General features: G+C 46.5%; 1 protein-coding gene across 8 annotated transcripts in view; it reads right to left on the reverse strand.

The window, feature by feature from the left end:
* SRCIN1 (SRC kinase signaling inhibitor 1) overlaps positions 1-21,990 on the reverse strand; it is a 321,558-nt gene that overhangs the window by 52,583 nt on the left and 246,985 nt on the right. For all 8 annotated transcript variants that reach the window (XM_056864754.1, XM_056864749.1, XM_056864750.1 and 5 more), the window contains 4 exons: positions 20,245-21,074; positions 14,544-14,636; positions 12,825-12,868; positions 4,410-4,588 (listed from right to left, as the gene is read on the reverse strand). In XM_056864754.1, the coding sequence (XP_056720732.1) occupies positions 4,410-4,588; positions 12,825-12,868; positions 14,544-14,636; positions 20,245-21,074 (1,146 nt within the window). The remainder of the gene's footprint in view (positions 1-4,409; positions 4,589-12,824; positions 12,869-14,543; positions 14,637-20,244; positions 21,075-21,990) is intronic.

Raw genomic sequence — 21,990 nt, forward strand, 5'->3', positions numbered from 1 at the left:
CGGTGTGTCAAACGTTGCAGCCGCATGTGTTTATGCGCAGCCTTCTGTTACTCCCACAGGTTGCTACAGTTTGAGGTCTGGCTCCCTGGAGGTGCACTGGCGTAGAAGCTTCCCACGCTTCTAGCTGGCATGTTAAAGGAAAATCTGTAAGTGTAGAACTTGGAGAAAGTAACCGTCCTTGTTTGCTCTTGTGGAGAGTCAGGGACAATGAAGGTCTGGTGTGGAATGAAGTCAACGATGCAAGAGGGTTGTGGAGACTGGCCATGTACCAGATAAGCATCTGAGGCGCATGCAGATGCATCATGCAGGTATAGGCCAACCTGAAGTTCTCCTTCAAGAAGGAGCATAAAGAGTCTGAGCAAGAATCCAGTAATTATCTTGCATTCTCACCCCCATAGAATCACCTATGATTTGCAAAGAAGAAATTCCATGGGGATAGTGTTCATAAGGCTGCTCCTTGCATATCTTTTAAGAATGTCTGGCCTGCTGTGTTCTTTTTTGCGTTTTAAAAATCGCTTGCAAAGTTGACAAATCGGGGGGTAAGGATTGTATTAATTAGACCTATGCACATACAGCACACGTCAAAGATTTGTGTGGGAGGGGAGATGGGGGGGTGCATTAGGATATCCCGTATCAAAAAAAGCTGAAAAAGCCATTTCGGATTCTTTTTTAGCCGGAAAAAAACTGGCTATCCGGATGAAGCCAAAATTCGAAAAACCGAAATTATATTGCCTTTCCCCCAGCGTTTTGAGTTCCTTAGCCCATGTAAGAATACGGGGAGGGGGAGAACTCTAAAAAAAAATTGTAAGCCCATTTGTGAGGCTGGCAATTGGGCTTTGAATTTTAGCCCCCTTTAAACTTACCTTGGCTGGTGCTCTGCTGGGCTTCCAGGTGGGTTCTGCTGGGCTGGCAAAGGTGCCCCCTCCCTTTGCTGGATTGCTCTGGCAGGCACAATCTCCTGTTGCCCCTTTTCTGTCTTTGGGCTGGTTTTCAGGGCAACAGATGGGAGAGGGACAGGCATCTTGAAGGGACAAATGGGAGAGCTCGCTGGAGCTGTCCTTATTTGGCCAGTGGCTGCAATGCCTTTTGCGTTGCGTTTTTGCTAGGCTGCTGCAGTCCTAATGTGGATTGCAGCAACCTATAAAGAGTGGAAAGGGGAAGTGGGGGCAGAAAGTTAGAGTGGCCAATAGGATTTCAGGATAGGGACAACACTGCTCTTTGGCCAATCATAGGTGGTGGTTTTGCCTGGATTTCTTTCAAAATTTTCTGTGCATGGCCAAAGAGCATAAAAAGGAGGTCTGGCTCCAGCAGATACCATTCCAGACAGAGGTTTGATAGAGTTTAGTGCAAAGCTGGCTTTAGCTGCTGCTCCTCCCTCTGAGTTTCTGGTGCTTCAACGGCTGCATCCCTTGCATAACTGGCTGTCTGTCAGGAGCAGGCCATGAGGATGGTATGCGGTAGTGCGATTGTGCTGCTTCCAGGTGCTGTTGTGCTGTTCTGTCCAAGGCCAGTCTATGCCCCGTGTTTAGTCTTCATAGATTCCCATACTGTGGGAATCGCCAAGTACTCCTTCCTGCCTCCTGGAGGGGGGGTTGCCTGGGTAACCGGTTATCCCCTTTTGCTCTTGCATATATGCTGTGTACCTTGCCTTTGATCCTTACTAGTGTCCTTTTGAATATGGCTTCTTAAACCTGTCGATTCTACCCAATAAAACTGCTTTTGTGGATTGGTTGTCTGCTGAAGTCTGTTTAATGGGGCCGCAGGACTAGAGCTTACACTGCCTGCATTGGATTCCTGCCCCCGTCTTCCACTGGAAACAATTTAAAACTCTACTGGATAGATGGGGCCTTTGGATAGATGAGTCCCTTTGGGAGCTCATAAAATTGGACCCCCTGACCCAAACTTTTCAAGGCAGAGGCACTAAATTTGCAGCATAGCTACAGGTGACTCTTCTTAGAAGAACCCCCATATTTGGTGAATATGGGGGTTCTTCTAAGAAGAGTCACCTGTAGCTATGCTGCAAATTTGGTGCCTCTGACTTGAAAAAAAAAAGCCCTCCAGAGACCCGCAAAATTTCCCCATAGACTTTAATGGAGCCAAAAAGTTTGGATATCGGGGGGAGGGGGGAGCCAAAAAACCCATTTACCGGTATGGGTATTCGGTTTTTTCGGCTTCTCCAGAAATTTTTGGGTCCATTAAGCTTGAATCTGCAAAATACTGGGGGGGGGGGGAATGGTGCACACCCCTAGGGGAGATACACACACTCCTTCACTGCACATAGACGGCAAATTATGATTTCCCTCCCTTTTATTGCATTTCAGATTTCTTGCCATGTTTTGGCCAGCCACCATCGTTACTATTATGGTATTTGGGATATTTTGTTTTGAGTAGAGGATTTGATATTCTAATGTGTATGTGTGTTTTTAATACATTGACTGAAACTGGACTGGAATATGTACACCTGGGAATTCCTCCAATTCTCTAGGAAACAAATTGTGATTATCTCTTTATTTTAAAAATTCAGTATAATAATTTTGTGTACATTAAACCATCAGAAAGCAAAGGTGTAACTATCTCACCAGAATACCTGTATGAGCTGTTAAATAAAAGCAACAACAAATAAATAAAGGTAGGCTTTCAGTCTCCACCTACGATGCAGTGTACACTGTATTTTGTTTTTTTAGGTGAGAGGAAACATTGAAAGAAGGCAGCAGGGATCTGCCTGCATGCCAGCTCGAAGGGTCTGGTTTTTGGATCAGTCTGGATATGGGATGTCCGGATAAGGGATACTCCACCTGTATACCCTGACAGGATAAGAGTAACAGAAATATTTTATTACTCAAAATATTTATGGGGTCACTCCAAGTTATACGATGTTTATATAAATGTTATTCATACACGTAATATGTAGGCTTAGATTATTTGTAGTAGCAGTAGTAGCTGTTGTTGAGGTTTTCATATTATCTATTGTGGCTGTTGTTGTTTGCTTGTTTGGTTGTTTGTTTTTGCTGGTCAGTGACCATATTAATAAATTATTATTATTACTGTATTTTCAGTTATGCAATTGAGCTGTCTTACACCAGTTCTCTGCTGATCTCTTGCTCTGAATTCTGACGTGGTTTGGCTCTTCAGATGTAAAAGCCTGCAGACCCCTGCCCTAGCCCAAGACACATCCTCTGTAAGGTAAAGCATTCATCACCCAAGATGGCAGGACGTTCTTCCCTCCTTCTGGTGTCCAGTGGAGCAATGCATTCCACACGTAATTGACACTGATGTAAAGAGGCGGTTCAGAGACGGGACACGGCAGGTTCTCCAGAGTTCAAAAGCATCTTGGGGCAGACAGGGGAGCCTCTGCCATCCCACCCTCTCATACCATTCACCACTTCCCAGCTTCCAACAAGCTGTCACTGTTAATTATCTCTGGAGCTAAACAACTCCGAGGAAACACACGAGCCTCCCACGGTCAAGGATGGCGAGATCAAATCTCTGGCTCAGGATGCACAGCTGCCATCTGGCCTTCTGTTCCAATGCCAGATACTCCAGCATCATCCCTTCCTCGCTGAGCTGGGTTTCTCTTTTGGTGAGCATGGCCGACGAGAAGAAAAGCCCGCAGCGGGAAAGAGACGAAGATACAAAGGCAGCAAGACGCACAGATTCTTTGCCTGCTTTTCCCTGCACGGAGGAACAAAGTGCACCGCCAACCTCTGAACACCAGTGCTCGGAGGCAACATCAGGAGGAAGATTCAGCCTTCGTGCCATTTTTTGGCCACCGTGTGAAACAGGATTTTGGACTAGCCGGACCACTAGCCTGATCCAGCAGGGCTCTTCCTATGTTCTTAAAAGAAGCCAGGACGAAAGGCCGGGCTTAGTCCTGATCTCCAGCTGAAATGGCAGGGAGTTCTGGCCCTTCTGCAGCCCATCTTGTCCTCTCAAGGGTCACTGGGGGAGTGGGGGGGGGGAGTTGCGAATTCCCTGTGTCGTGTGTTGGATAGACTAGATGACCCTTGAGGTCCTTCCAGCTCTATGTTTCTATGCTCATACTGCCCTGGCTACCCATTTAGCCATGTCTACCTTAAGATTGGAAGCCAGCATGGTGTAGTGGTTAAGAGTGGTGGTTTCAAGCGGTGGACTCTGATCTGGAGAACTGGAAAGGGCTGGGGCAACCGTACGGACGTGATGACGTCACTTCTACGTTTACTTCTAGAAGCACTGCATCACTGTGGCCGATTTAAAAGTTAAAACTGGAAGTGCCGTCATTGCGTGCACGTGGCTGTGCGTGCATGCGGCCACTGCTCCGGAGCAGCTGGGTGGATTGGCGGGCAATTGCCTGCCAAAACCACCCACCTGGCAACCCTACACATCCAGGAAGCAAAATCTGGGCCAACCTGGTCAGGACAGCCTTAACTTACCTGCAGTTTTTTGAGCTGGTGCAGCTGGTTACGGAGGTCGCTGGCATTGTGCTGCAGGTCATGAAGGTGCAGCTGCATGTGCAGGCGGGTGATGGCTGTGGGCTGCCCGGCTGGCGTACCAGTTGCAGATGGGGGTGGGGGGCCAGGCACCGGAGTCCCTGCACTGCTTCGGCTGGGGGCTGAAATAAAAACAAGAACAGATATCCAATATCCTTGCCACAGCGATAGCCAAAAAGATTAATCCCACGACTACGGAAGCCCATCTAATCTAAAACTGAAATGGATTTGCAGTCTGAACTTCCAAAGGAAAGGATGCTGGGTGTTTGCACAAAGATAAGCCAATCTGCATGCACAGAGAACGGTAGCCAACGGGGGTCTTGGTGCTTATCAGAGTGTATGTTCACTCTATCCTTTTTCTATCTTTGTGGTACAACTGGCAATTCAAGGAAGTGAGAGCCCTGTACTGATCTCATTACTGATTCCCATCTCCAACAGGAATGTAAGAGCAACTGTATTGGATGAGATTCAACATCTCCCTAGTTCAGGGGTCCCCATAGGGTTGCCAACCTGCCGGTGGTAGCCGGAGATCTCCTGCTATTACAACTGATCTCCAGGCGATAGAAATCAGTTCCTCTGGAGAAAATGGCTGCTTTGGCAATTGGACTCTATGACACTGAAGTCCCTCCCCTCCACAAATCCCACCCTCCTCAGGCTCCACCCCCAACACCTCCAGGTATTTCCCAACCCAGAGCTGGCAATCCTAGGTGCCCAACTGTTGGGCACCTTTGGAATTCTGACACAGGGTGGTGGGTTCAATGACAATATGCCACAAGAAGTAGAGGAGTGAGGTAATATATAACTCTAATAGTAATCCTTCAACATTTCAGACAGAAGCTCTGTTTAACAGGATGCCTTTTAAAATGAACATATAGGTTTTAAATATTTTATTGCATGCACACAGCTTATCTTCAGTCTAGCGTTGCCAGGACCCTTCCAACCACTGGCGGGAGCTTCGTTGTGGTGGGGCTGGGGGGAGTGATTGGTGCAATATTGTCACTTGCAGGGTAAACCTGGAAGTGACGGGGCGCTCTAGCACATTCCTCCAAAAATTCTATGGGAACCATCAATTCCAGGTTTACTCTGGAAAAGATGTTAATCACTCCCCCCCTTCAGCTGGCTTGCTTCCGACCGTTGGCCAGCTGAGGGGCAGCGGGCAGCCCCTTAATTGGCGGACAATTGACCACCTTTACCTGGTATCTGGCAACCCTACTTCATTCACACAGTGAAGACCCTTGTGGTGTGGTGGCAGCTGCTGCCAAAGCAACTTAAAAAAAAATCTTATTTCCATCTTCCAGTCTCACCCAAGCCAGTGCCGTCTGTAGAATTGGATGAGGGAGGCAGCTACTATTGAGGCAGGCACTTGGACAGATGGCTTCCTCTTCCCCCTACACTTGAAGTCTCACATAGCTGTCTTACTAAGTGTCTGCCTCTCCCAACACCACAAACAGTTCTGGCCTGAACAAGTCTAGGGGGAATAAGACCGAAAGCTCATGCTGAAATAAATGTTGCATTTTATGATCCTTGTGTATGATTTTCCATGCTTGCTGTTCTTTATCCATGTGATATATTGACTGCTATAATATTGAATGACTTACTCTTTGCTTGATATTCTTTATGTATGAGTTATAATACATGCCATAATAGTGAAAGAGTTTAGGCTTATGTTTAAATTACTTGTTTGTGGCTTGCGTGTCTGTTATATTATTTTTTCGGTTTGCTCAATCTTCAGGTAGTGGCTGTAGATCTCCTGAGATTACAACTGATCTCCAGGTGACAGAGAAAAGTTCCCCTGGAGAAAATGGCCGCTTTGGAAGGTGGATTCTATGGCATTATTCTCCATTGAAGTCCCTCCCCTCTCCAAACCCCACCCTCCTCAGGCTCCGCCCCCAAAATCTCCAGGTCTTTCCCAAACCAGAGCTGGTAACCCTATCTGCAAGGTATAAAGCCATAGAGTCCACCCTCCAAAGCAGCCATTTTCTCCAGAGGAACCAATCTCTGTATCCTGGAGATCAGTTGCAATTTTTTTTTGGGGGGGAGGGAATCTCCAGGCCTCACCTGGAGGCTGGCAACCCTAAGTTCCATCTAGCCATGCCCAGAGACAGCTTCAGGTTCCTGTAGCTTAAGCCCCAAGCTTGGCAGAGCCTATTTCCAGTTAGCCTTCCTCATCCAGTCCTAACTCCTGATCATGAAACATTTCCTTTGTGACTTTTCACAATACTGGGGTGATTCCTGCTTCACCTCAGGATGGATTGCACCCACTGAAAAAGTGTGGGGGTGCTTTAAAGTCACCCTGACAATAAGTAGTAGAAGAAGAAGAGTTGGTTTTTAAATGCCGTCTTTCTCTACCACTTAAGGAAGAATCAAACCGGCTTACAATCACCTTCCCTTCCCCCCCCACAACAGACACCCTGTGAGGTAGGTGGGGCTGAGAGTGTGTGACTAGCTCAAGATCACCCAGCTGGCTTCATGTGGAGGAGTGGGGAAGCCAACCCAGTGCACCAGATTAGCCTCCGCCGCTCATGTGGAGGAGTGGGGAATCAAACCCGGTTCTCCAGCTCAGAGTCCACCACTCCAAACCAGCACTCTTAACCATCACACCATGCTGGCTCTCAGTGGGACAGTAAGCAACCCACCTCACCCTGCCCTAGGGTTGCCAACCTCCAGGTGGGGCCTGGAGACTTCCCAGAATTATAACTGATCTCCAGACTACAGAGATCACTTCCCCTGGAGAAACTGGACGCTTTGGAGGGTGGACTCCATGGAATTATATCCTACTGAAGTCCATCCCCTGCCCAAACCCCGCGCTTCTCAAACTCTACCCCCAAATCTTCAGGAATTTCCCAACCCAAAGCTGGCAATCCTATCCTGCCCCACTTAGAGCCCCGCTTATGGAACTACCGTATCTTACAAAACCCTCCAATTACAGATCACGCCTCTTCCAAATTGCACTGCATCATGCCCAGAAACTGAATTAGCAGAAGTAGCGTGATACACAGATTCACAGCTTGCCGATCAACGTCAAACCCGCTGTCATCACTTCTGAACCTCCCCGTCACACTGAATATGAACTGATTCACACATGCCTGCCTTTCATTTCAGGACATACCCAATTAATGATCAGCAGCCCAAAGTGTGAATGAACCGCCTCTCTTGAAAAGGACCCCGTGTGATATAAGACTGTAAGAAACCCAGTGTTGGGAGCACAATTTCAATAATCATCAGGCAGTAAAGAAAGGATGGACAAGAGGATATTGCAGAATTTCCCCTTCTCAGCACACTTCTGCTGAGCCAAAAATGTTTGGTTGTAGCACATTGGGATCAAGCACCTGGCCCGCCTGAGGCGGTCAGATTCTTATGGCTTCCCACAACCTATGCAAAACTGAATTATTCAATAGGACTTTTCTACACAGGCAATAGGGCAGCACTGTACAAAATGATTCACAAAGCTACTTGGACAAATTATTAGGGACTCTGGTCTATACTATTGTGTATACTTTGCTGTAATTTGGATCCTACTGTTTAATTTTGCATCATTTAATGTGTCATGTTAACACTTATGCTTTGCTGCAGTTCCCTTTTTTTAGAGTTCTGGTTGGTAGTGGTTAAGAGCGGTGGTTTGGAGAGGTGGATTCTGATCTGGAGAACCGGGTTTGATTCCCCACTCCTCCACATGAGTGGAGGAGGCTAATCTGGTGAACTGGATTTGTTCCCCCACTCCTACGCATGAATCCAGCTGGGTGACCTTGGGCTAGTCACAGCTCTCTCAGCCCCAACCACCTCACAGGGTGTCTGTTGTGGGGAGGGGAAGGGAAGGAGATTGTAAGCCGGTTTGATTTTCCCATAAGTGGTAGATAAAGTTGGCATATAAAAACTAACTCTTCTTCTAAATTGTTTTTCACTGTTTACAGACTATCCCATCCTGTTGATTGTATTGACTCACTCTGTAATCCGCCTTGAGCCCCAGTGAGAAAGGCAGACCTTAATTAAGTAAATGAATGGAATGAATAAATGAACATGGTTTGTTGCTCCCCTTCTGCCTACCTTCCTCTTGTGCCTGCCACAATATACCCCCCAAAAAATTGCAATATGCTGTGGTAGCAGGAAGCTTGGACCTCTAAGTCCAAGAGGTCACCACCATAGCTAACAGGTAAGGTGAAGGAAGCAATTAGAGAAAAAAAGTCTTCCTTCAGAGACTGGAAGGTTCGCCCAAATGAGGCGAACAGAAGCAAACAAAACTTGCACAAAGGAAATGCAAGCAGATAATTAGAGATGCAAAAAAAGATTTTGAGGGGCATATTGCTAAACACATCTAAACAAACAATAAGAAATTCTTTAAGTATATTAGAAGTAGGAAACCAGCTAGGGAAGCGGTTGGACCATTGGATGTCAATGGGAGCAAAGGAACTCTATGGGAGGATAAAGCGATTGCTGAAAAACTAAATGAATTCTTCTCATCTGTCTACACTGTTGAAGATACAGGGCAGATTCCTTCTCCTGAAAAGAGATTTTTAGAGAGGGGAAAATGAGGAACTGAGGCAAATAGTGGTAACAAGGCAGGAAGTCCTAGAACGTCTAGACAAACTGCAAACTAACAAGTCACAGGGACCAGACGGTATTCATCCTAGAGTTCTTCAAGAACTCAAATGGGAAATTACTGAACTTCTAACAAAGATATGTAATATGTCCCTTTGATCAGCCTCTGTACCAGAGGACTGGAGAATGGCCAATGTAACACCCATTTATAAAAAAGGTCCCAGGGGGGACCCAGGAAATTACAGGCCAGTTAGCTTAACATCTGTTCCGGGTAAATTAGTGGAAAGCATTATTAAAGATAGAATTGTCAAGCATATAGAAGGGCAAGGTCTGCTGGGCAAAACCCAACATGGCTTCTGTAAGGGTAGGTCCTGTCTCGCTAACCTATTAGAGTTTTTTGAAAGTGTCAATAAGAATGTGGATAGGAATGAGCCTGTGGATATTGTGTATTTGGATTTCCAAAAAGCTTTTGACAAAGTCCCCCACCAAAGACTGCTAAGCAAACTTCATAGTCATGGGATAAGAGGACTAGTCCTCGTATGGATTGAGAGCTGGCTGAAAAATAGGAAGCAGAGAGTAGGAATCAATGGTCAGTTCTCCCAATGGCGGGATGTGAGCAGTGGGGTGCCTCAGGGATCTGTGTTGGGACCGGTGCTTTTCAACCTGTTCATCAATGACCTGGAGTTGGGGTTAAACAGTGAAGTAGCTAAGTTTGCAGAAGATACTAAATTATTTAGGGTGGTTAAAACAAAATCGGACTGTGAAGAGCTCCAAAAGGATCTCTGCATACTGGAAGAATGGGCATTAAAATGGCAAATGAGATTCAATGTGAGTAAGTGTAAAGTGATGCATATTGGGACAAAAAATCCCAACTTCACATATACACTGATGGGATCTGTGCTGGCAGCGACAGACCAAGAAAGGGATCTTGGGGTGGTAGTGGATAGCTCAATGAAGATGTCAACCCAGTGTGCGGCTGCTGTAAAAAAGGCAAATTCCATGCTGGCTATAATTAGACGAGGAACAGAGAATAAAACTGCTGATATCATACTGCCCTTGTACAAATCTATGGTGAGACCACACTTGGAATACTGTGTACAGTTCTGGTCACCACACCTAAAAAAGGATATTACAGAGCTTGAGAAGGTGCAGAAAAGAACAACCACAATGATTAGGGGACTAGAGCAACTGTCCTATGGGGAGCGGTTAAGACGCTTAGGGCTGTTTAGCTTGGAAAGAAGGCAGCTGAGGGGAGACATGATAGAGGTCTATAAAATTAGGCATGGTTTGGAGAGGGTAGACAGGGAGAGGTTTTTCTCCCTCTCCCATAATACTAGAACACGGGGTCATCTGCTAAAGCTGGAGGGTGAGAGATTCAAAACAGATAAAAGGAAGTATTTTTTCACACAATGCATAATTAAATTGTGGAACTCCCTGCCCCAGGATGTGGTGATGGCTGCCAGCTTGGAGGGCTTTAAGAGGGGAGTGGACATATTCATAGAGGAGAGGGGTATTCATGGCTGTTAGTTAGAATGGATATTAGTCATGCTGCATACCTATTCTCTCTAGTATCAGAGGAGCATGCCTATTATTTTGGGTGCGGTGGAACACAGGCAGGATGGTGCTGCTGCACTCGTCTTGCTTGTGGGCTTCCTAGAGGCACCTGGTTGGCCACTGTGTGAACAGACTGCTGGACTTGATGGGCCTTGATCTGATCCAGCAGGGCCTTGCTTATGTTCTTATGAAGCAAGCAAAAAGAACAGCACTAGGCTCTTCTGTTTAAAATAGAAATATATTATACTAACAATGTACTACAAAATATAACTACAAAAACAGTACTCTTAACCCTATACCTAAGGCACTAAATATAAGTCACAACCTAAGTTCAATATATGTATTATAAACTTCTCCTGTTCTAACATCAGTACAGAAATGCAAAAATGCAAACACTCTGGCAGTATGACGTATGCTACAATACACCAGCTTGGATGGGAGGGACTGAGCAAAGGAGACGGTGAGATCACAGGACGGAAGTCACAGTCCTAAGGCAGCAGGACTTTCTGCTTCATTATTATTAGAAGAAAACCACACACCCTCTCATGGGCTCTCAGTTTCCTGTTCAAAGCTAATGTGTGCAAGCATCACGTTATTAGCAAATATTAGACTTCCTTAAGAAAATGCTAAACTCGTGACATGGGATTTGATAACATTTTCTCTGTTCTAGTAACAACCTGTATCCACATTCTGCTAGGTCATCTGCTCTTCTGCAGATCTGCACATGTCTAATATGTGCTTTTTCTGTTGTAGACACATAATAACATTTTGTTTCTGTTTAATATTTGTGTTTCCATCATAGCCGCATACAACATTTTGTCCTCCCCCTTCCCCCACTATACAACTTGTTTTGTTCTGGCATTCTATTTAATCTCCAGCGTCTCTCAGACACCATTGAGTGCCGCTGTCAGCAAGTTGATAATAAATGATCTGCCTTTTCTAGGCAGATCTGGAAAGATACCCTGGAAATATCTGCTTCCTATCAAAGTTTAAGTGTTACTTCACAGAGAGTGATCGTTATCACGTCCCGGTAGTCTGAGACTTTGGGATAAACCATCAAACAGGTTCAAAACCTTCATTAACATTTGCATATTTCCAACAGCAAAATGTATTTCTATCACATTTTTCTCCTGGCCTCTCTCAAGCCAGCACATATGGATGGGTCTTTCATTTTTGCCCTCACAGCCACCTTATGGGGAAGGCTTAATACAGGCACCATAGCTGTGCTGTGACCTAGCATAACCCTAAGAACTCTGTTTTGTTCTGAATATGTCTATGTTCAGAGTGTTTCTGAGCTAGGGTTGCCAGCTCTGGGTAGGGAAATACCTGGAGATTTTGGGGGTGGAGCCTGAGGAGGCAGGGTTTGGGGAGGGGAGGGTCTTCAATGGGGTATACTTGGGTATGCCAGTCTCCAAGTGGGACCTGGGGATCCCCTGGAATTACAGCTTATCTCCAGGCTACAGAGATCAGTTCCCCTGGAGAAAATGGATGCTTTGGAGGGGAGTAGACTCAGTGGCTTTGTTCCCCACTGGCTTCCTCAGGCTCCATCCACAAATCTTCAGGAGTTTCCAAACCTGCATTTGGCAACCCTACCCCCCATCCCCCCCAGTAGCCAGGGGGACCTGGCAACCCTAGGTATAACACCATGGAGTTCAATTGCCAAAGCAGCCATTTTCTCCAAGTGAGCTGATCTCTGTCACCTGGAGATCAGTTGTAACAGCAGGAGATCTCCAGCCACCATCTGGAGGTTGGCAACCTTATTCTGAGCAGAAAGCAACCAAGAGGACACAAAACGGCAAAAGAGTTTTGAGTTCTCCAGAACTCTTCCTCAAGCTTGATGCTCAAGGCCTTGCCTCGCTGGCATCCTTGTGCAAATTGCTGAGCAGTTATGTATATCTGAAATAGTGCTGGTATCAGGTTGTACCATTCGCATTCTGGAAAGAAGGAGCAACGTGTGGATGCATCCCGCAAATGGGAGTGGTACTACCTTGTCTTGTGGGAAGAACCTATAAGCACAGTCTTTCCCCAGGTTATCTCTCCTCCAGTAGAGAAACCCTTCCCTTTATTGGACATTATTTTAACATCCAGGTATTACATAGTTTCTGCTTTTGGATTCTGCTTTGGACTGACGTGGCAACTTCTAACCTCTTTTTGACCAGAAAGGAGGCATAGCCTAGGACCACCTCAGTTGTGAGAGAGGATACATTGGAGGACTTAAGATCTCTTCTCTGCCTTGGCAGCAGATGTTGATGTTAGATGCTCACTTACGTGCTGATGGAGGTGTCCCTCCATTGGTCCCTTCTGTCCTCTCGCTGCAAGAAAATTCCAAGGATTAGATATCTCAGCATAGGAGTAGCATCATTCATGTGCAACAGTTCCCTTACACTACTAAGTCGAGGTAGACCCCACCCATGTGCCAGATGGAAACCAAGGTCCTTTATGCATGGGTACTTTGACTCACATTCACTCCCCAAATTGACTCAGTTGTTCCTTGGAGTTATGCATGAGTTCTCCTCCCTTAGAGATGACCTCGCGCCCAGCCCTCGCAATGTCCGGGCCTTCCCATGCTGTTAAAATCTGATCAAATGTCCTCATCTCCATGCATAAGCTAAAACATGGGACAGGGGAGCTGGTGTATGTGAGTGTAACATTTTTCACAAATGCTCAAATACTTCCTGATTTTTGTCTCCCACCTGGAGTTCTTTCTGAGTAGACATTTGTCACATAAAAATGGGTTTTAAAAGGACGCTTGGGTTCCCCCCCCGACTCCCTCCCCCCGTTCCTTTTAAAGAGCTCTGTTTTGTGAAATGGTTTTAAAACGGCACTTGGGTTTTTGCCGGGGGGAGAGGGGAACTGGACGATTTTCTCACAGCAAGGACTACAGCCAATTACAAAGCAGCTTTTTCAAGGGACGGGACTCAGGTGCTTCCAGATTTGAGCTGGTGATTTTGCTGGTGCATCACGTTTTTTGGATTCGCAACAGAAAAGTGTGGGTTGAGCGATCATCGAACCCCAGGTAAACCCCCCATTCATAAAAGACCCAAGGGGGCATGCATTACTCTGGTATTTCTATAGCTAGGTTTGTTCCCACACTCTGCATCCAAACCTTGAACTTCAAAGCCGTTTCTCATTGGTGGTAACCAAGTCAGTAGGCATGGATGCTGCTGTCTCCTACTGCTAAGGAACAGTATGCCCCCTCTTTTTTGAGCCACAATGCAGAATAAAGCTTTCTAGTGTGTCCCCCCCCCCAACTTAAGCAATCATTCCACCCTCATGCATCTTCCCATGACCAGTGCGGAGGTCAAAAATCAAAAAGACATTGCTATAACAGAGAGGTGGGGCTTGAAAGAGGTACCTGGTAAAAGGATCCTTTGTAGCAGAAGAAAGACATTGACAAAAAAATCTTTTTTGGGGGGGGCACTCGCCCTTAGGTGAACCTGTGGAACTTATTGCCACATGACAAGGAAAATACTACTTTTAGTAATCGTAGCCCTGCCAGAAATGGACATGGATGAGGAGGCTGGATTATTTGAAGAGAGGGGGAATCTGCAGAGGAGGAATGAAGGCTCCGTTCAGGATAGGTGGTCATAAAACTAAGGCAGGACTGCAGGGGAGATGCAATGAAGTCGGTATAGTGAAGTATGGTTTCCATGTCTTGGAGTGGGGGTGGGGACTATGTTTGTGGTAAGGAGGGATGCGTCAATGAGGGGGGAACTTTGAAAAGGGTCTTCGGGGTGGACCCTTGATCATTAGTGTAGGATTTTGTTCAAAGGGTAGTTTGTCCTTCTGTTTCAAGAGATGAGTTGTTGTTTTTTGGTGGAATGGGTGGAAGAGTCAAACTGGCAACATTTAGCTGCTGCAGCAGATGTGTTGTGTAACACCTATTCACTCTCACCAGGGGAAGGCCCGAACCACAGACAATCCCTCCATTACCACCAATCCCACAGAAAGAGCAGAAGGAAACACGACACCCCTGCGTCCTCTTACTTGGGGGTTTCCGCATCGGAACTTCTCATCAACGCACTCTGCACCAATCCCGTGAGGCTGGCGATCTGTTTCTCCATCGCTTCCATCCGTTCCCTTGATGAACAAAAAAAGGAAAGCGGTAAGATATCGGGTGGGCACGTGTGCTTCTCTTCCTCTTTTGTCTCTGGTAAGCAATATGGTGTGGTGGCTAAGCAGAGACCAACAGGGGAAGACAGCATGCTTTTGGCAAGCCTAAATTGGGAACAGAGAGGATCTTAAAAGAATACTCACAACAAAAAAGATCTTTGGGTGTGAATGGGGGCTAGGGTTGCCAGCTCTGGGTTGGGAAATACCTGGAGATTTTTGGGGCGGAGCCTGAGGAGGGTGGGGTTTAGAGAGGGGAGGGACTTCAATGCCACAGAGTCCAATTGCCAAAGTGGCCATTTTCTCCAGGGGAACTGACCTCTACCGGCTGGAGATCAGTTGTAATAGCAAGAGATCTCCAGCCTCCACCTGGAGGCTGGCAACCCTAATGGGGACATGGAAGCTTGACAACACCTTCATAAAAATGAAGTTCCAGGACTGAGGGACAGGCACTGACAACATCTTCTCACATTAGGGTTGCCAACTGCCAAGTAGTAGCAGGAGATCTATTGCTAATACAACTGATCTCCAGCCAATAGAGATCAGATCACCTGGAGAAAAATGGCCGCTTTGGCAATTGGACTCTATGGCATTGAAGTCCCTCCCCTCCCCGGCTAGAAAAGACTGGATAAATAAGATGCTGGAACTGACGGAGATGGCGAAACTTACGGCTTTGATAAATCTGAATGATAATGTACAATTTATGGGGGAATGGGAGGCGTGGACAATTTATTGTGAAAATCAATTTTTGATGGGTCCATTTAAATTTAATCTCTCATATATACTTTCTATTACGATTATATATTAAGGTACTGAATGAACAATATTAGATAAGATAAGATAAGATAAGATAAATATATATTTATTAATCAATATGGGGATTAGTTCAATCAGCAAAAGTATATACACTTTATTTGTAGATGGAAGAGAGTGAGGGGGAAGTCATTATATGTTTATTACAGATTACTTATTACTTTCATTAATTTTTAGTGTTAAATGTTGATTTTTACATGGATGTATTAAGAGAAAGAAAACAATAAAAAAACATTATATAAAAAAAGAAGTCCCTCCCCAAACCCCGTCCGCCTCAGGCTCCGCCCCCAAAATCTCCTACCGGTGGAAAAGGGGTACCTGGCAACCCTATCTCATATGCTCTCATGAGCTAAACTTGAATAATTTACTTGCATATTTAGACTGAAATCACATATTATGAGGTAATGCTGTTTCTCTGCAAACAGCATCTCTCTCCCCGCTTGTCCCACTCCATCTCCTCAGAGCAGGGGTCCCCAATGTTGAGTCCATGGGCACCACAGAACCCACTGACACCTTTTTAGGCGCCCACCAAGTGTTTTTTAGGAAGTGGGCAGGGCCAAGTTCTGATTGGCTATGCAGTTTTTTTTTAAAAAAATGTTGCTTTGGCAGCAGCTGCCACCACGGCACAAGGATCTGCACTGTGTGACTGAAGCTAAGCTGTGGTAACCATTTTGTGGCTGGCTCCGCCTCCTGCAGCAGCCATTTTATGGCAGCCATTTTGTTGCTGCACACAAAATGCAGTGTCAGAATTCCAAATGGGCCTGCAGGCTCAAAAAGGTTGAGGACCCCAGCCTCAGCGCCTAACTCCACATTATATTTTTCCAGTATTGTCCAGTATTTTTCCAGTATTGTCCAGTATTTTTCCAGTATTGTCCCACATCTGCACAGTCAGACGTGTATTGCTGGTTTTGTACTGGGAACTTAATTCCCACAGGCCAATTACGGTGCGCGGGAAGAGGGGGCTTCAACCTCCCCCCACGGTTATCTTGAACTAAAATGGCCCCTATTTTTCCCTTTGGGGAAACGTACGTGTAGTCCATCAGTACATGTAGTTTCCTCAGTGGGTCAAATACCAGCTCCCTTGGGCCATGTCAGTTTGGAAAGGGGGGAGGAGTAGGAAGGTCCTTGGTCCCAATCCAAATCAGATCATGTATTCTTGGGAATGAATCCCCCATCATGGAATTCACAATGCACATCTGATCCTGTGAACCCATGATGGGCGTGAGAAAAATGTAAATATGTAGTTAGGAAAAACGCAGTTGGGGGGAAATGATGCTACCTGTAGGAAAGATGTGGAAATGTTAACACAATAATTGCACATCTGTAGTTTTTAAAGTACATCTTACTGTGGAGTCACTAGTTGGCGGTATCCATGTGTCTCCTTCTAAGCTGTTGCTTGGACTTTAATTGCTTTAATTTTTTTTAAATCCCACCCCATTTCCAAGGAGCTAAGAGTAGTGTATGTAATTCTCCCCTCCTCCGTTTTATCTTCACAACAGCGATGTGACATAATTAGGCTGAGAAAACGTGACTGGCCTAAGGTCAACCAACAAAGTTTTCAGATGAGTGGGGATTTGAACACAAGTCTCTCTGGTCCTAGTCCAACACTTTAACCCCTACACCACACGGGACCCAAGACACTGGGGCAGCGGGAAAGAAGTTGTATTTTAGATATATGAAGAAAAGTTGCCCCGCCCTGTAGTGTCAGTGACTATCGTGCCATTAAAATCTGGTCATTATATAGGAGGCTGAAGTTGGTTCCCAGTTCCCATTTCATTCCTGGTTCCCAGTTCCTTATTCACATTTCCTAGTTCCTGAATGATATTGAGGACAATTTAAAAGCTCTGGACCGACTGGGAGCCAACTTCAGCCTCCTTCATTATGTCAAGGTTATTTCTCTTGAACCGAAGTGACGCACCAGCCTCTTTCCTTCTGAGAGCCATAACCCTTGAAAAGAGGTTTACCTCAGAAAAGGGAAGAGAAAAAAAGAAGAAGGAGGGGGGAGCCATAACGCCACTCCAGTGCAAAATGGGTTTTATTTCATCGGCTCCTCTCTCCTGAAAATGTCCATCCCAAAGGCCCTCCTCAGTCATCCTTCCTTGAAGGTTCGGCATTGAGGAGAAATTTCTCTCACACACTTTCCAGTACATTAATTTTTGACAGGACCGAGCTTGTCATTCTTTTGACCTCCCGGGCTTCTTTTTACTCTCCCCCACCTGGTCTCTCCCTCTCCCTCTCTCGCGAATTCCTCTCTCTGTCTCTCTGTTCCCAATCATTTCTCCCTTTTTATCTTTTTTGTTATCCTAATGAGGCCTGCTCCCGCCATCCCCCCCTGACAACTCCACTGACAGCTCGGGAACCATCTTTCCTGCGGAGATATAGACACAGGAACACTGAGCACAACATAAGGTGGAAATTTCTCCAGCTATCTAATTTGCCTGAATACATCTTCCTGTCTATCTCTCAAGGGATAAGGGGGGGGGGGACACCCACATGTTGCCAGGGGTGGGAAGGGGAACGGATGAGGGGCTTCCGTGTTTTGGAATACACAACTGCTCCAACTAGGCTTACTAGGTCCCTCCTCTGCTCCGGCGGGAGGCTATGGGGCTGTGGGTGCAATTGCGCGCATGCGCGCAGCACTCCCGGCCCTTTACCACTAAAAGAGGAAAAGGCCCCTCACGAGGTGGCACTTCTGGTTGTAAACCGGACGTGCTGCGCGGCTGCATCGGCGCACGCGTGCACGTTTGCCCGCCGACCCTCAGGTGGTCGGCGGGCAGAGGGGCGAATTGCCAGGGAGTTGCCTGCCACCACCGGGCACCTGGCAACCCTAGCTCAAACTGCTCAGGGAGAAAGTGTCTGCAAAAGGGTGTGGACAAGCAACGTTTGTGAGAGAAGATCAGGGCTAAGAATGTGGGGCTGTGTGCTGTTGGGGAGAGGCTTCGGAAGGGCAACAGAGGAGGGGGATTTGAGCAGGCAATGAGCTGAGTAGCAGGCTGAGGGGAAAAGGGGCATAAAGGGAGGATTTATAAGAAAGGAGGGCTGGAAAAAAGGGAAGTCATACAGAGCTCAGGGACTGGAGGAGCTGTGGTCTTGGAGGTGAGGGGTAGACAGGGAACTCAAGAAGCTGAGGAAAAATGGGGCAGGAGGTGAGGAGAACAAGGAAGCCAAACAGGCAGTAAGCTGATCTGTGTATGTTGAGTTCCCCATACTAACAGAACGATTACCATTGGGTTACATATGCTAGATTAACAAAACTTCAATACATTACAAAGTGAAAATAATAATAATAATTAAAACCAAATGCGTTTGGGCCAATAGCCCTTCCTCAGTGGTCCAAACTGTTAAAATGTATCTTGCTTCCAAAGAGCTACGATTCACTCTGACCCTGCTTACTGAGATATTTGGACCAGGTATAACAACCATCTGCCCTGATCTGGATAGCCTCAGGCTAGCCTGATCTGGTCCGATCTCAGAAGCTAAGCAAGGTCGGACCCAGTTAATATTTGGATGGGCAACCAAGGGTCGAGACGCAGAGGCATGCAATGACAAACCACCTCTGAACGTCCCTTTGCCTTGAAAACCTTTGGCGTCACCATAAGTTAGTGGTGAATTGATGGCCCAAAAAACAACAGCAGCAATCTGAAAAATGATTCTTGATGGTCCTAATCTATTCCAATATTGAAGGGGCATTATCTTTTAGTTAATGAACTGGCCCCACTTCTTGGGTATGTTACAAAGTTTTCTTTATTAAAATACAGCTAACAGCCAAACTTATACAGAAGCATAAACAAAAAATAATTTCCAACAGCCCTACAAATAAAAATACAGTAAAACAAGAGTGATCCTACAACAATGCTACATTAATTGATCCTTAAAACGCTATGAAAAATCTGTTTCTTAGTCTATTGTAAAATTATTTGTATCAACTTTACCAAACAAGTTTTTGCCGGATATGTTTTAAAGCTTAGTCAGAAATGCTGTATTTCATTTCATTTTACATTATGGTATGTATTTTAACAATTTGTACCACTGACGAAGGCCTATTGGCCAAAATGCATTTGGTTTTAATGATTTTTTAAAAAACAATTTGTCATGTATTAAAGTTTTGTTAATTTAGCATATGTATAGGGTTGCCAGGTTCCCGGTGGTGGTGGGCAAACCCCCGGCAATTCGCCCCTCTGCCCGCCGACCACCTGAGGGTCGGCGGGCAAACGTGCACACGCACGTACACACTGCACACACATCACTTCCTGTTTACAACCAGAAGTGCCACCTCGCGAGGGGCCTTATATCACTCAAACTCTTAGTTTGAGTGGTAAAGGGCTGCTTTACCATTCAAACTAAGAGGTATAAGGCCCCTCACGAGGCGGCACTTCCGGTTATAAACTGGAAGTGACGCATACAAGCGTGGGCAATCCTGACCTCAGCCCCATAGCCTCCCGCCGGAGGAGAGGGGGGACCTGGCAGCCCTACATATGTAACCCATTGGTATTCATTCTGTTAAAATGCTTTTTGTGAGCCTTCTCGGTCACCTGGTTTTTCTGGGTTGAAGGTTTTTTTTTCTTCTTTTTCTGTTTTGGAGTTCCCCATATTGACAGGAATTAACCAGACGGAATCACTGCAGTACTTCAGTGATAATAGCCAAGAGAACAACAAACCTGCCTTTTCTAAATCTAAAACGTACTAGTCCCACATTCTGGGCCCCGATCAAAGTGTTAACTGAGAACTCCACCTCGCTGGAAGGGAATACAGCTGGGAATCTTACCTGGTTTCCGTATCCTTGGCAGGCACTGGTGAGCTGAACCCAGAAAGTGGGCGTTCCCCAGGTCCAGGGAAGACCTCTGAAGGCCCTGAAGAGCTTGGGTTCCGGGGCTTGTTGACGGGGCTCTCCATGAATACTGAGGAGCAAGAGTCTTTGCGGAAGGACTGGCGGACTGGTGAGGACCTGCTTGGCGGCCCTGAGTAAGGGCTGTGTAGACTTTGGCTCTGCTGAACATCCACCAGCCGCCCATCGGCAATTTTCTGGGGTGATGACGGAGGCAAGCGGAAGCCCATCCCTGGACCGTAGGTATCGCTATAGATCTGTGCATTGGGCTTATACAAGCTATCTTCCAGTTCCGTTTGCAGGGCAGCAGCCGAATAGGTGCTGAGGGAACGGACCGAACCCCGCTTGTAGAGCCCGCCAGGGTAGGCAAACGGGTCTCCGATCCCCGCTAATGACTGAGTGGATGTAATACTCAAGCGTCCCTCATGCACCATGCCATAGGGGTCGGCGTATAGACCCTCGTTTTTCATCAGTACCATGTTTTTCCCAGCCAGATCCTCATCTGGTTTGACATCCCGGCGTTCCAAGATGGCACTTGGGCTGGGCGATACACCCTGGGCTGGAGGCAGGTTGGAGAGGCACTCTGCATGGTGCACAGGGCTGCCGGCGTAGGAAGGTGGACGCCCGCCGCTGTAAGACATGCGGGAACGGGACGGGGAGGATGACTGGAGCACCGGCGGAGGCGAGCCAGAGGTGAGGTGAGAAGCGGGGGACATGCTGTTTAGGCGCCGGGTGGGGGAAGACTCCCTGGAAGAGTAGACCATCTCTCTCTGGAGAGATGAGAGGTTGGGGAGAAGATAAGGATGTTAGAACGGTGCCCCTTACGGGTGAGACAAAGGTGAGAAGATTGGCCCCTCTGTAAAATGGAGCCAAATGACCAACCATTCTGCCATTTGTTCGTACTGCCTACCTTGTTCACACAACCAGAAGATGAACAGTTTAATGCTATACCTGGACCACAGCAGTTCGGATCACAAGTGGGAGAAGGCTATGCTTCAACTACTTTCCTGGTTTACAGATGTGTTGTGAGCTTTGTAGACTGAGGAACAGTCATTAAGGTGATTTCCTCCCCTTCCCTCCGAAGTGGTACAGTCTTGGAACAGTTGTAGCACCTGCTTTGCTCTGGATGTCAACTAGCCCTGTGAGTAGGGCTACAAATCTGCCCCAAGATCACTCAAATTCTGCAACCAGATCTATGAATTCTGTGACATGAATAGAACGTGCAAAGCAGGTATGTTTTTCTTATATGGTGTGAAAGATTGTGATTCTATCAGAGTGCAATCCTAAACGCTGGTGGAAAGTGTCATAAGTTGCAGCCAACTTATCCCAACTCAGAGGGTTTTCAAGGCAAGAGACAAACAGGTTTGCCATTGCCTGCATCTGCGTAGGAACCCTGGACTCCCTTGGTTTCTCATCCAGGGCTGACCCCGCTTAGCTCCTGAGATCTGATGATATTGGGCTAGCCTGGGCTATCTAAGTCAGGGGAAATCCTAAAAAGGGTTACACCTAGATTAGTGGGCTCAGAAGGATGTAACTCTGCTTAGGTTTTTATCTGCCAGTGACTGGGAAAGGGATAAGGAGCAATGCAATTGATTCTCCTAGCTGCTGAATCTGGCCCGGGGGAATTCTGATGGGCTTTGAGGACCCATTTTCAAGCTTACTTTTTCAGTCATAAGGGTTATAATG

The sequence above is a fragment of the Euleptes europaea genome, chromosome 18 (genome assembly GCF_029931775.1).
Source record: "Euleptes europaea isolate rEulEur1 chromosome 18, rEulEur1.hap1, whole genome shotgun sequence".
Lineage (NCBI taxonomy): Eukaryota > Metazoa > Chordata > Lepidosauria > Squamata > Sphaerodactylidae > Euleptes > Euleptes europaea.